Genomic DNA, 13,152 nt, shown 5'->3' with positions numbered 1-13,152 from the left:
GGCTCCTTATTTTCCTTTTCTGGAACACAAAAGACTAGTACTACTGGGTAAAAGGGTTCTTACTTTCTTACTTACTCACAACATAAACAGGCACCACGCGTCGGAAAAGAACTCAGTTCTTACGGCGAAATCGCCTGGGCGGCTCAGGAGGTCCAGAAGAGATGTTATTCTCAAGGACAGTCAACTGGGACGCCGGCGAATATTAATAACAATGGGGGGTATCTGAAGGGGGCTGTTTACATGAGGGATCAGTGGAGTGTGATTGTTAGGTCTGATCATGATAATTGCTGATGGTGGGAATGGGGATGTAAGGGATGTGGATGTAAATATGTGGTCTTATCGTGGATTGGATTAGCTCTGGGTTCTCAATAACTTCGTGTATGTTTCTTTGGCTGGTGGAAGTTGAGTGGATGTTGGAGTGCAAAGTGGAGGAGAGGGAGGGACAGGATGAAAAAGAAAGGGGGAAGATGATGGTGTGGTAGACGATAGAAGTCGGGATTATTTTCCAATGATTGCTCGCAAGGAGTGATACTACATTTCATCACACCCTTTACCGTCTCACCATTCGAGTAAATTATGTTTAAAATTGTATTCCCTGCATATCTGGATGATTAACGCCGAGTGACCATGGTGGTCGTGGTAGGTCGTGACTCCGGTCCAAAGTGAGAAGTCAATGAGTGAGATGGATGTCTAGCTTGAATATTGCCCAATTTGCAGTGCTACTGTTAGTGACGTAACACCTCAGCTGAGCGGAAACTCTCGTCGCATCTAACGTGATGATTTGCGTCACGAAGGAACCAATGACATAGAAAGGGCAGAACAGACAGATAGATTATGAGAACGAATTTTAGGAATTTCAGAGTAATCCTAAGTGGCCAAACCATGGTAGTGGTTATAGATCGACTTTCTTTTGGACCAAGTGTCACTGATCGAGTTGATCTGGTTTCACGACACTGTAGTGCACCCAAAGTGTTCCGTCTTTCCTCATCAGTCTCTCACAAAGGGGTTGGAAGTGCGATTTGCCCGCCGGCGCGCCTAGGTAACGATTGAGGGAGACGAACAAAGCGTGTTGAAAAGTACCTAGGTATCTGGGCACTTTTGTATGAATACCAGGAGAAGTAAGATCGTGTCTTTTCCCTTTCCGAGACCGGGCATCGACCTGTAGAGACAACACCGTAGATACTGCACTTTTAAACCAGAGGAGACAGAACAAACTTGTTCATAGTTCAGGAATTCGACTTCTGTTTCGAGAAACTAACCAATAACAAAGAAAATTTGCAACGCCAACCACTCCGTCTTCCTTGTAGCCCCTACTCCAACATATATGAACAGCGTCGAACCATTCGTCAAGAGATGCAGCATCATCATCCTCGGACACATTATACCCATTCCTCCTCTGAGCCTGAAGCGCCATCGTTGCTTCGCTGCTCATCAGCAGATCTCGAGGTGCCTTCTGACAACAGATCCTTGAACCCCTTCCCATCTACAGTTACCTGTATGTTCCATTCGTCTTCCACCTTTCTTGCCTCCTCATCTTTGCCCTGATTTCTTAAAATCCTCACAATCATAGTCATGGTTTCCAACACTTTTCCGTTCCTGGGCGGCGATGCTTGTTTTTTCCAACTCAATGATTTGGTGAAAGATCTCCGCCTTCTTATACCGAGAGCATTCCTCTTACCAAGAGCCAAACCCTTTCAAGAATTGTGAGCGTGTCAGGATGCGTAGGGCCTCGAATCTGCTGCTCCAGCTGGCGGTGTTGACGAAAGAACCCTTCTGCATCTTCAAAGCGTCGTAGATAGTTGCTAATGAATCCAAGATGACTAAGGGTGTCAAGCAGCTTATGGTGCTCTGGACCTAGTACCCGCTTCTGTAGTTCCAACACTTGATGAAGAACGTCGTCTGCTTCCTCGAAATTCCCAATTTTCATATCCAGATATCCAACCCATTTCAAGTTGTCAATTGTATCAGGGTGCTCAGGACCTAAAGTTTCCATTTTCACTTCCAAACATTTCCGACCTATTGCCTTGGCCTCTTCCCATCTACCTTGACGTGTCAGAATGTCTCTATACCCATTGAGAGTCCTCATTGTTGAAGGGTGCTCCAGACCGAGTACTCTCTTCCGGGCCTTCCATACTCTGCATAGTAGGTCTTCGGCCTCCTTGAATCGCTTTTGATAGACCAACTTGCTAGCTTGAAGAATACCAGCCTCAAGTGTATTCGGATGATCTGGACCCATTACTTTATGAAGTCGCTCCACCGCTTCATCGATGATAGGCTCCGCCTTTGCCCATCTTCCTTGTTCCACTAAAACAACTGCAATGCCATTCAAACTGACAACTGTGAGCGGAGACGTCAAGCCGTGTGTACTACAGTTGGACTGGTATGCCAGTCGGTAAAGTCTCTCCGCTTCTTTATGATCGCCTTTTCTGCCAGCAATGCTCGCAAGCCCATGGAGGGTAAGACTTGACCCCATAACATCAGCACCTGCGACACGCTTCTGGGACTCCAGCACTTCCACAAATATAGCTTGCGCTTCATCTAGTCTTCCTGCTGTCGACAGGGACAAGGCATATATCTCTCTTGCATAACGGGTATCTGGATTGTCCAAGCCGAGAAGGCTAGTAAAGCCTCGGTATGCTCGAAGGGCAGCTTCTTCCGCCGCAGCCACGGACCCGCTGTAAACCAATATCTTCGCTTTGGTGGTTGAAATTCTGTAAACCTGTTCGTGGTGTTGGCCTAGTCTTTGCACAGCCAGTTGCTCGGCTTTGTTGACGAGCCTCAACGCCATCTCGTTCATAACCATATCATCAACATACTCCCCGATTTTACGAAGCAGCTCTACAAAATGAATTGCTTCGTCTACACCTTTCAGCTGACAGGCAGTTGTATTCACAAAGGGCTCAACATGTGGCGTCAATTCACCACAAGCACCCCAGTTTTCTGGCCGATTTTTGGGATAATTTGTGATCATCAGTTGCCGAAAGCAGCGCCTCCATTTGTGATCCTCATGCGAAGCTTCCAACCAGCTTCGCGTAAAAGATTGCACAAGGCTGTGCATCTGGAACGCTTTTGTGTCTTGAGCCACTGTCACAAGGGAGTAGTCGCGTAGTAGAATGAGATCATTCTCAAATTCGTCCTCGCCATTATGACCAATATCAAGGCTGCTGTTCTCGTTGTCCATCTCGCTGTAGTGCTTCTGGAGTACCCACTCCGGAATTCCCTGGGGCTGAAAGAAGCTCATCAAGGACAACAGGTCAGCAGCGGACTGCCGCTCGTCGCGTATTTGATTGAAAGTGATCTTCCAGGTCTTGATCTCCACTTCCTCATTTTTTTGCATCAAGGTTGTATCGACCCTTGTTGTCACGACTGCTGAGGAAAACGAAGTTCCTGCCATTGAACTTCTCCAAGTACTTAGCACACGTCATCCGAGGCCGTAGCTTATGGATATATGCCGCCGCTTGGGAGATGCAAAGAGGAATGCAGTTCAGGGCGAGAACAACCTTCCGTGAAATTTCGTCATTTTCGCCGAGATCACCGAGCTTTCTGCTGAAAAGTAATCTCGCCTGATCCTCTTCCATTTCTCGAACCACCCGAATGTTGTCAAGGCCAAGCGCTAGTATCCTGGCTGTGTCTTGACTGCGGGATGTAATCAGGATTCTGCCGTTACCAGTCTGTGGTAGGAAGGAATCAAGCACCCCCGAGTCTATGGCCGGAGGTACGTCGCTGTTGGTTCTTTCATTCCTGAACACGAAGTAATCGTCCGCATTATCGAGGATCATAACCCACGGCCCATTCTCTCCATCACGCAGCCAGTTGAACACCTGCCTGAGCATATCGGTGCCAACACCATACTCATTAGGGAGGCCGAGTTTCTCAGAGATACGACGAAATCCTTGAACAAATGTGTCTTTGGTGGCCGAATTAACCCAAAAGATGTATGTATCCGGTGATTCTTTGCAGACTTGTTCGGCGTAGCGGATGGCGAGCTTAGACTTGCTACAAACTTTCAGTCAGCGTGTTAAGGTCTACTCAAGGTACAGTTATGACGATAACACGGTTGAGAATATGCACACATACCCGATACCACCAAGTCCAACAAGCGCAGCGCGACTGGGGGATTTGTTGAGCTTTTGCTGGAGCCAATCCGTAATGATCGGGCGGTCGATATAGTCGGGCCCTGAAGGATGGGGATGTCTGAATAGGGCTTGCTGATCGCAGTGACAGGACCGGGCCTATTGGCAAAGTGGATGTTCATGGTACCGCCGTGACTGACTTGAGTTCCGACCACGAAGCTTTATCCGCTGATTGCGCCATTATAGATCGTGTTCGCCATGGTAGTTTGTTATCCGAGACCTGAACAAAGAAGGCATGAGAGGAACTCGCCGCTCACATAATACCTGAAGGGTAGGGCAAGTCCGGTATACATTGGGCGTAGCACCGCCGATGATGTAGCAAATGCGTTCTTATATCAAAATGGAGAGAGAGAAAGACGTGCTCTCCAAGGTGTATCAGGCATCAAAACCAGGCCACATGACTTGCCGTACTTAAGCGCCCCAGACACAGCCGCAGCCCAATTCATGATGAGTTACCACATGCTTTCGTTGAAGCGGAATTTATCCCCGCGCTGTGTGGCCAATTGTATCTTGAGAAGGGCCTTGAGGCTTGCGCCTCAACTTGCTTACCACACCTAGGAACCGCACAATTGGCCAGTCTTCCCGTACACTTGAATGAGGCTTAGGAATGCGCAGTACATTGAGAGCGACTGAACCAAAACGAGGCTTGCTCTATCAGTGAATGTTCTCACGATGTTTTGTGCAAAGAGAGCAGCGCAGTAATAGCAGCCCATGGATACATCGTCGAGTCAACGGCCTGATGGCTTCACCCGTCCCATCGGGCGCAGCGACTTCGAAGTTGCCATAATATGTGCGCTCGCACGCGAATTCGACGCCGTATGCCTTCTCATCGACGAGTTCTGGACCAGAGATGACGACGATCTCCCTCGGCGATGTTATCATCAGCGACATCGTGGTTCAGTATGATCTTGGAAGAGTTCTGGCCGATCGCTTCGCTCGCAAAGACACCGCCCATGATAATCTGGGACGGCCTAACAAGACCATCCGCAACATCCTGGCTAACTTGGGTGGATCAAGAGTCCAAGAGCAAATCGAGCAACGGGCTGGCATCTTCCTCAAACATCTCCAGGGGAAGGCCAATACAAAGGCTAGCCGTAACCGACGACGAAGTCACGCCAACTATCAGTACCCAGGAGCAGTCAATGACCGGCTCTTCCAGCCATGGTATCGACACAAGCATCGTTCTGGGAGCGGGTGCGTGATATGTGAAGGATGCCTGAGCGATGAGGATCCGGCCTGTGGAGAGTCTTTAAAGCTGTCCTGTGAGGAGCTTGGATGCGATATAAGCTGCTTGATACCGAGAGAACATATACAGTCAACTCTAGATGATCCGGACTCTGAAAGCCCGGAAAGCATCTATTTTCACGTCGGAGCGATTGGGTCTGGAGACGCTGTCATCCGATCTGGCAAACGGCGTGATCAGATTGCTGCAGAAGCTGGTGTTATCGCTTTTGAGATAGAGGGAGCAGGTGTTTGGGACGAGCTACCGTGCATTGTTATCAAGAGCGCGTGTGACTATGCCGATAGCCACAAAAACAAGGAATGGCAGAACTATGCTGCCGCAACGGCGGCGTCGGTAGCAAAGGCGGTTATTGAGAGATATATTGCCCCTGCTATGGTTACCAATTCTATGCAGTCTTCGGATTCAGATCTGGGTGGTCGACAGGAGACCCAATGGGGTGGAGGAGGAACAGGAGGTGGTACCGGCGGAACTCAGTTCAATGGCAGCATCTCGGGGTCGAATTTCGTCGTTGGTAATCACACATCTGGCGGCGGAACAACCAGTATTAGCTTTGCCTGAGTTAATACTTCAGGCTTTAGCACCTTCGATGTTTAATTCTGAGTTGGGGGCTGGTGTTTTGGAGACATGATATGAGAGGCTTCCGGGCATGCTCAACGGACGTTGTGTGATAGAGCTTGAGAGAGCGAGAGGAGGACGAAAAGAGGAGACAGTGGAAGTTGATGATTGCGGCATTGTGATTGTCGACGGGCAGGAGGGAGCTTAAACCGGCTGGTTCCTTTCCTGACTTCCCTTGTAAGCTGGGTTTCAGTTTGCCGGGGATCGATAAGCCAGTCTATGTACGTTCCTTCCAGTTTAAAGGACAGCAACCAAGACGGGATAAGAAAGATACATCAAACACTCTTGACATATTGAGGAGCAACATGGTGCTTGGAAGGCAGCTTTTCGCAACAACACATTAACCAACTGCTAGGATATAAAACACACAAGACGCATCTGTAACTCCAGGCTAAACTCCAACATTAAAGATGCCCTGATCCGTTCCACCATCATCACTCATTCTCTATGACAGCTCAAGAGTGCTGCGCGGGCTTCTCCGCAGGGGGTGCGGCACCACCAGTGGTAGGGAGACCCATGAAGACCTTGAAGTAGTCATAAATCATCCACTGCAGACCGGTAAGGGTACCAATCATGACAATTCTCACTGGCAGACCATTCCAGAGACCCTTGAAGCCAATGTCCTTGTAGATTCTCGAAGTGACGGCACCCATTCCCTCACCGGGCTTGCGGTAGGCGTTGAGCTTGCTGACCATGACATCGGCAGGGTGAGACACAATGGCGCAGAGGATACCGGCAGCATAACCAGCAACGAAGGAGACTCCGGTCTGGGCAGCCTTGCCGTAGTCGCTCTTGGCACCGGGCAGACGGTTGTAGATCATCTCAACAATGGTCTCGAACGAAGCGAACTTCATCATGGTGTAAGGGATTTGGCGACCCCAGAGAGGGTAGAGACCCTTGTAGAGACCGCCCCAGCCTTCCTTGGCCGTGATCTGGCTGAAGCCATCAAAGGTGCCCTTGTACTGCGACGGAATGGTACCCTGCATGCGGACCTTGATGGCCTCGAAGGGGCAGAGCGCAATATCGGCCAAGAATTCTGCCGAGGCGGACGCGCTCAGGTACAGTGCTGTCTTGTACTTGTGCGCGTTTTCGGGACCAGCGAGGTCCGAATACTTTTTCTTGAAATACTCATACCAGCCATACTTGAACGCACCCTGGGCCGAGTAACCGAAGAAGGTCGGACTCCAACCGGTGTAGATGCCGCGAACACCTTCGTGCCTGAGAATGTGACCCCAAGCTTGGAAGTTGCCCTTGTACAGCTTCGAGTCGATTTGGCGTCTCGTCTTGACAAGATCCAACGGTGTTACCGCAGTGTGAGTGATGCCCTACAAAACGAGTTAGTCCCGCCATTTTCTTGCACGCGCGGCAATATCACTGTATTATAGACTTACACAGGCCATCAAGCCACCGAATGTGCATGCGGCATAGTATTGGGAGGAGTACAGCTCAATGTGTCCAGTCTTGGCCTGGGCCTTTTGGCTGGCAACGTCAAACTCGTGAGCGGCTTCAGCGCTCAGTTTCTTTGCCTTGCTCTTCGCATCGTCGACTATCGAGTATGCGGGATAAAGATCGGTGCGGGCCTGGAGAGGAGTCGCGCCATTGGTTTTGGGCTTGTATGAACTACCAAACGTGTTCTGGAGGATATCGAGTCCTGGGTATACGCTCGGCATTGTGACAGATGTGCTCTAGGTGTTTTTTTGACGAATTGTTCTGGTGAGGATATTTCTGGAGAGATGTTAGAAAAGCAGCCACCAAAGTCAAACGAGGACAACTCGGAAAGCTTCGCGAGGCAAATGAGGGGCTGGTTCCGAGAAGGATTCGTAGTGCTGACAGGAACAACCCAACGGTAGCATTGTGAGACAGCCGAGAGCTAGGTAGTGACCAACGTGACACACGGGGAGTGATGACCAACCCGAGTGTCGGAACTGAAGCAAAGACAAACACTTACAACTCTCGAAACGAATATTCGTTTGCGACCTAGTGCCAGTCGTGGTATGTCGACGATTGAAGAGAACCGTAGAAATGAAACAGATGATGGAAGGTACTGTGCGACAATGATAGATAGGAAACGTCCAGCAAGACTTTGTTGGATCGATGGAATCAAATCAGTTAAATAGCAGAAGGTCTGATCTGAACATCCAATGACAATCCAAACCCGTCAAGCTGGAGAGTGGTTGTTATTCTCCGTGTGTCCCGGGTAGGCCGGCTCGCGGATGGGAAAGGCAAGCTCCTTCCATCTCATATCTTGCTTGCTTGGGCTGTCCGTCAATCATGGCAGCTGAGCCATCAAGGTCCAAAACCGGGCAATCGTGATCCATTTGAAAGAAGCTGGCCAGTCATGCGGCAGCGTTGGAGTTGTGAGAAAGGTACATGGTTGAGGTATCTCTGAATGGAGGCAGGCTCGAGGCAGGTCGGATTGTTTTGGTGACGTCGTTGGTCAGTGTGACATCACAGCCAATCGAAGGCCCACTAGGCATTTCCTTATCTCGTCCTACACGCTACGCTACTTTATCGTGCTGGTCCAGCGGGCTACATGGTACACTAGAGGTACCTGACTAAATGAGGTAATAGTGGTACCTAGCTTTAACATGGAATTAATGTCATACAATAGGGCTTTGTACCTAAGAGAGTTTGAAGAGAGATGGAGAATATCATTGCTCCTGAGATCTAAGCAGGGGTCAGAGAATAGATATATTTCCAGCACTTGGAGGAAGTGAAGAGAGCATAGAGGTACCTTCAGTAACCTCCAGCAAAGAGCAGAGGAGAAAAGTTATTTTCTTGACAGAGGGGAAGAAGGACCAGCCTACGGAAAGTGCCGGTGCACCCACTGTTTGTCACTGTCCACAGCAGCCCTGTAGCGAGTGGCCCTGGTGGACCCAAACGCCCTGACTAACTCTGATGACGATGTCTGATTGGTCAAAGAAGTGGTTCTAGCTGTCTTCTCCAGCGCATCCTTTTGGCTCACCAGACTCGAGACTTGTCAATTGAGCAACGATCGATCACAACCCGGGAATTTCTCGGACGACGACACAGAGCACTGCCGACCTGGGCTACACTACCTACCAACCTAAACACGATTCCACCGCAATGACTGATATCATGGCGCAGCCCATGACCACAGAAGGATCGCCCTCGATTCCCGAGCTTCAGCAGCCTTTTGTCTCGAAATGGGCTTCCAGATATCGCGGGGTAAGCATTCTGTCTCCCATGGTGAATATGCCACTTGGTGTTGAGCCAACCGCATCACTCAAAATCCAAAAGAAAATCAACTTAGTTGACCCCTGTCAAAAGACTAACCTCTTTCCCAGGCCACAGTAGAAGACCTCGACCCTCCCGCCGCCCTCTCCCTCAACCCCTCGGACCCCATCTCGCTCGCCCTCCTCTCCGCCTTTGAGCGCGACTACACCCACCTGACCATCGTCGACTCGCAGACCCGCGCCCTGCTCGGCTACATCTCCATTCCGCAGTTGCAAGCCCGCCTCGAGCGCGGCGAGGTCAAGCCCGAAGATGAGGTGCGCACCGCCATGATGCGCTTCCGTCGCAAGGACGCCGCCAAGTACCAGGTCATCACTATGGAGACACCCCTGGAGGAACTCGAGGCCTTCTTCGCTGGTGTTGCCACGGCGGGCCAGAAGCAGGACTTTGCTGTCATCACGGATGAGAATAGGCGGTTCGTCCTGGGTGTGGCGACGGTGGCGGATTTGGAGGAGTTTGTCAAGAGGAGGCCTGCGTAAGGGGATGTTGAAGAGGGAGGATGTGTGTTAAAGACGGAAATGAACAAAAGACGGATGTCGGAGTGTCGCGGATCGGAATACCACAGCGGCTCAGACACAGCCTCGAAAGCCCCCGACAGTAGGGGGAGGTGTGCAGTTGCGGCTCTTTTAGAGAATCGTTAGTTCCCTGATAACCTAGAGGAAAGACTCTGTTTGGTTTGTTATTGGCGTTCAGGCTTGGATGGATAGCTTATCATATCGCTACAAGGGAAGGGACGGGCACGGGAGCATTCAACATGGAACCAGCAATGGTTATGGCCGCATAAGCTGTTAGGGGGGAGATACAGTCGGGCCTGAGAATCCCCTCAGAGCTTCACACTGAAGAAGAGAGTATTTGGCGGGCACACGCTAATGGAGAAGCCAACTCGAAGTATACAAGTAATCATCAGAGCTCCGCTGGGTAAACAATGTGAACGTCTCGACACAAGACTGGGGCTGCTTCGACACACCAATGTGAACACAAACACGCAACTCACAACAATAACATGTGCCAAAAGACCGCTGCCTACGTAGAGTTTATTGCTTCACTTCACATTTTTGATTTCTTGGCATTGATGGTAAGCCGAAAGAAACCTGTCTTTTCCGGACCAGATTTAAGATGTTCTCCGCCAAGTTCCCCAAATTTCTCCTCCATGCCGATTACCAACACGATCATCACTATCAATCACCCCAAAACAATCACCACTCCACGCTCAAAGCCCGAGACTCAATAGACATTGCGCCCAAATCCGTAAAATTTCCCAAATCGTCTAGCTAGGTATCAATACACACCTCAATGACCACTGTTACCCTCCCTTGGAGTACTCAAGAAAGGTAATCATACACCAACTGCAACTCCACCCTCTCGCTTCCCTTGGCGATCACCACATTCCGCACATGCCTCCTCACGCCCTCAATCGTCTTGAACCCCCACACCTGCGTCGCCGTCCACCCATCCGTATAACTCTCCACATACGACAAGACGTGCGTCTCGCCATTGGGACCCGTCTTCTCCTCCTCGCCCTCGAGCCAGCCGCTCTTCAAAAAGGCGTCCTCGACTTCTTCAGCGCTGCTGACCCAGCGCGTCTGCCCCTTGACGTGCCCAAACAGCCAGTCCTTGTGGTCGCGAAAGACGTTGTCGAGGCACCGCTTTTCCGAAGTGCCCTTCATGCCGCCGGTGCCGGTCTGGTCGATCTCAATGTGGATGACGACGGGCGCGGAGTCGGCGTCGGCGGGAGGAGAGGGCGGAGCGGAGAATTGCTTGATGTCGAGGGTGAGAGTGACGGAGGTGATGAGTTTGCGGGTGAGGTAGCTCATGTTTTGGAGCTTGAGGCCCGGGTCGACGTCGGAGGAGAGGGATTTGTTCTGTTTTTTTTGAGAAAGGGTGGTTAGCGGGTGAGTGAGTGAGTTGTGCTGATAGATAGATAGACTGGATAAAGTGGTGAATGTGTGAGAGAGAGAGAGGGCAGCGAGGAAAGAAAGAACGTACCATAACCCACTTGCCGGAGAGGTCTCCGATGGTCTTGTTCGCGGGAGCGGCCATTTTGTATGGTTTTGTTTGGTTGTTTGTTTTGGGGGAAAAGATGAGCTGTGGAAGACTGGGAGAGGGAAGATGATAGTTAGCGACGGGTTACCTTCTTTATATTTCTGAATCGCGGATTTCGCGGAATTGTAGCTGGCTTGTTGACACGGCACAACTGGGCGGTTTCTCCAGCACGAGAGCATCGGATCCAACGGTGATTATCGTGATAGTGGTAAGTACTTACAGATGGATATATAGTATGCAAGTAGTTGGTTCAGCACTTGACAATTTCAGAAGAAAAGTGTAAAAGGAGAGAAATACAAAAAGAGCTTCGATGAAGAAAAACCAGGGTCGTCATTGATCTTATACCTACTACTAGTAAGCTCACATGTACAGTAGCATATGTAGGTACGTTTCATTAACATCAGACCCAAAACATCCACACCCACCACCCGCCTAACCACACGGCCGAAAGTGGGGTGTATTCATCACAGCTCGCAACGCAACGGGCATGCAGCCAACGAGGACCATGCTTGACAGACACACATGGATATGTTTGGCAGGACATAGGAATGGATCCCTCCCCGGGAACCTTGGACCATCACATCACAAGGAACCGCTCCAAGCTTCTCGGCGGTACCTGATCACTGAAAGTAAAGCGCATCTGATACCCATTGTGGTAGGTACCAGATGAACCTCCAAAAAGCGACTTTCACGAGCTCAATCGGATCGGGTCCCGACCGAGGCAAACGGCTGGCTTAGTTCCACATCCATGCGCGGGCTGAGGTGCTCCCCCAATCTTCCCACCCACTCAATCTGCCCGTCCTGTCGCACACAGAAGGAATGACAGGTTGCAGGTCGCAGCCAGCCAGCCGGCCTCATCCAACACTTGACAGATGCGGATCTCATCCGACTCGTCGCAAGTGCAAATGCAAGATCGCAGGACTTTTCCCACCTTTGTACAATTCCAATGGATGGGGCAAGCAGTGCAGTCTGATGAAAGTTCAGCGCGAATATGGGAATATGGCGCTGCACCCATGGTCTGGCCATCCTCACAGTGGCTCGAGGCAAGCAGTTTCGGTTCAGTTTTCACAGTTCAGTTCTCTCCCCCGCAGCGAGCATCATCCCAGCAAGCGACAACAGTGACGTCGCGACTTGTCTTTTTTTTGGGATGCTTCTTTTGTCGAGCGAGCGGGCGTGCGGGGGATTCCCTTTCAGCTCAGGGGGGGGGGGGGGTATGTCTAGGGTTTAATTCAAGGGTGGGGGTCTCTCGGCGCTCAGGTCTTTAGTTCGGTTTATTACGCAGTACATCCCCTCAGGCCCCTCGCACGCATGGTCTCGATAAGCAATTCATTGAGCATCAAGACAGGAATGACTCGGTGGAAATCGTGGCCTAGAACTACTTAGTCAGTCATCAATGAATTGTCTTCAAATGAAGTCAATACCGATCACTCTTTTGCCAAAGAGATATCGATTTCTCCCCCAATTGGCTCGCCTTGCCCTGAAGACATGAATGCGATGACGCGCCCGTAGGTTGTTGCGATAAGATCGATGCTGACCTGACATGATATGCGATGTGACTGCTGCTCCGGGAGCTTGGAAAAGGCAGACCTAGCGCACTGCAACGAACTTACCCACAAATCACTCGAGAAGAAAGCAATCCTGCTTATATACGATTCCGGAACGTCTCAGATATTTACAAAGTTTTACGTCAAAATTCGTTGGACAATTGGAAAATGAATAACAGTCGCGTTAACTCTCTCACTGATCGTTGCAAAAGGATACAACCAAACGGTAGATGCGGGGTAATTAGACCCCTCTACCCCCATACACTACACTGTATACTGCGTATGTATGTAAATAGCTTACCCCAGACCCCCCCCCCCC

The 13,152-nt window shown here is 50.4% G+C and overlaps 7 protein-coding genes across 7 annotated transcripts in view; 3 read left to right on the top strand and 4 right to left on the bottom strand.

The window, feature by feature from the left end:
- Positions 1-291, top strand: part of NEUTE1DRAFT_104508 (uncharacterized protein) — a gene marked incomplete at both ends in the record, with an annotated part of 1,562 nt that extends 1,271 nt beyond the window's left edge. The window contains one exon of the mRNA XM_009856806.1: positions 91-291. Within this exon, the coding sequence (XP_009855108.1) occupies positions 91-291 (201 nt within the window). The remainder of the gene's footprint in view (positions 1-90) is intronic.
- A 915-nt stretch (positions 292-1,206) lies between these two features.
- On the bottom strand, positions 1,207-1,483 carry NEUTE1DRAFT_118412 (uncharacterized protein; the record flags this gene model as incomplete). The annotated part of the gene is made up of 1 exon (XM_009856805.1): positions 1,207-1,483. One exon carries the CDS (start codon positions 1,481-1,483, stop codon positions 1,220-1,222), a length of 264 nt encoding a protein of 87 aa, XP_009855107.1.
- Positions 1,479-4,579, bottom strand: NEUTE1DRAFT_125166 (uncharacterized protein; the record flags this gene model as incomplete). Its single annotated transcript, XM_009856804.1, has 5 exons — positions 1,479-1,980; positions 2,044-3,318; positions 3,353-3,996; positions 4,078-4,194; positions 4,545-4,579. The coding sequence occupies 5 exons, from the start codon at positions 4,577-4,579 to the stop codon at positions 1,655-1,657; spliced, it is 2,397 nt and encodes a 798-aa protein (XP_009855106.1).
- Positions 4,580-4,983: 404 nt separating this feature from the next.
- NEUTE1DRAFT_51192 (uncharacterized protein) lies at positions 4,984-5,934 on the top strand (the record flags this gene model as incomplete). Its single annotated transcript, XM_009856659.1, has 1 exon — positions 4,984-5,934. One exon carries the CDS (start codon positions 4,984-4,986, stop codon positions 5,932-5,934), a length of 951 nt encoding a protein of 316 aa, XP_009854961.1.
- NEUTE1DRAFT_88901 (mitochondrial phosphate carrier protein 2) lies at positions 5,924-7,782 on the bottom strand (the record flags this gene model as incomplete). The annotated part of the gene is made up of 2 exons (XM_009856803.1): positions 5,924-7,316; positions 7,383-7,782. The coding sequence occupies 2 exons, from the start codon at positions 7,659-7,661 to the stop codon at positions 6,447-6,449; spliced, it is 1,149 nt and encodes a 382-aa protein (XP_009855105.1).
- Positions 7,783-8,983: 1,201 nt separating this feature from the next.
- On the top strand, positions 8,984-10,189 carry NEUTE1DRAFT_118410 (uncharacterized protein; the record flags this gene model as incomplete). Its single annotated transcript, XM_009856802.1, has 2 exons — positions 8,984-9,180; positions 9,300-10,189. 2 exons carry the CDS (start codon positions 9,079-9,081, stop codon positions 9,723-9,725), a joined length of 528 nt encoding a protein of 175 aa, XP_009855104.1.
- A 187-nt stretch (positions 10,190-10,376) lies between these two features.
- NEUTE1DRAFT_70219 (uncharacterized protein) lies at positions 10,377-11,590 on the bottom strand (the record flags this gene model as incomplete). Its single annotated transcript, XM_009856801.1, has 3 exons — positions 10,377-11,108; positions 11,233-11,341; positions 11,510-11,590. The coding sequence occupies 2 exons, from the start codon at positions 11,284-11,286 to the stop codon at positions 10,569-10,571; spliced, it is 594 nt and encodes a 197-aa protein (XP_009855103.1).
- Positions 11,591-13,152: the final 1,562 nt, after the last annotated feature.

This window comes from Neurospora tetrasperma (genome assembly GCF_000213175.1).
Source record: "Neurospora tetrasperma FGSC 2508 unplaced genomic scaffold NEUTE1scaffold_81, whole genome shotgun sequence".
Classification (NCBI taxonomy): Eukaryota; Fungi; Ascomycota; class Sordariomycetes; order Sordariales; family Sordariaceae; genus Neurospora; species Neurospora tetrasperma.
The sequence above is the reverse complement of the archived record's forward strand: the minus strand, read 5'-3'. Positions and strand labels throughout refer to the sequence as shown.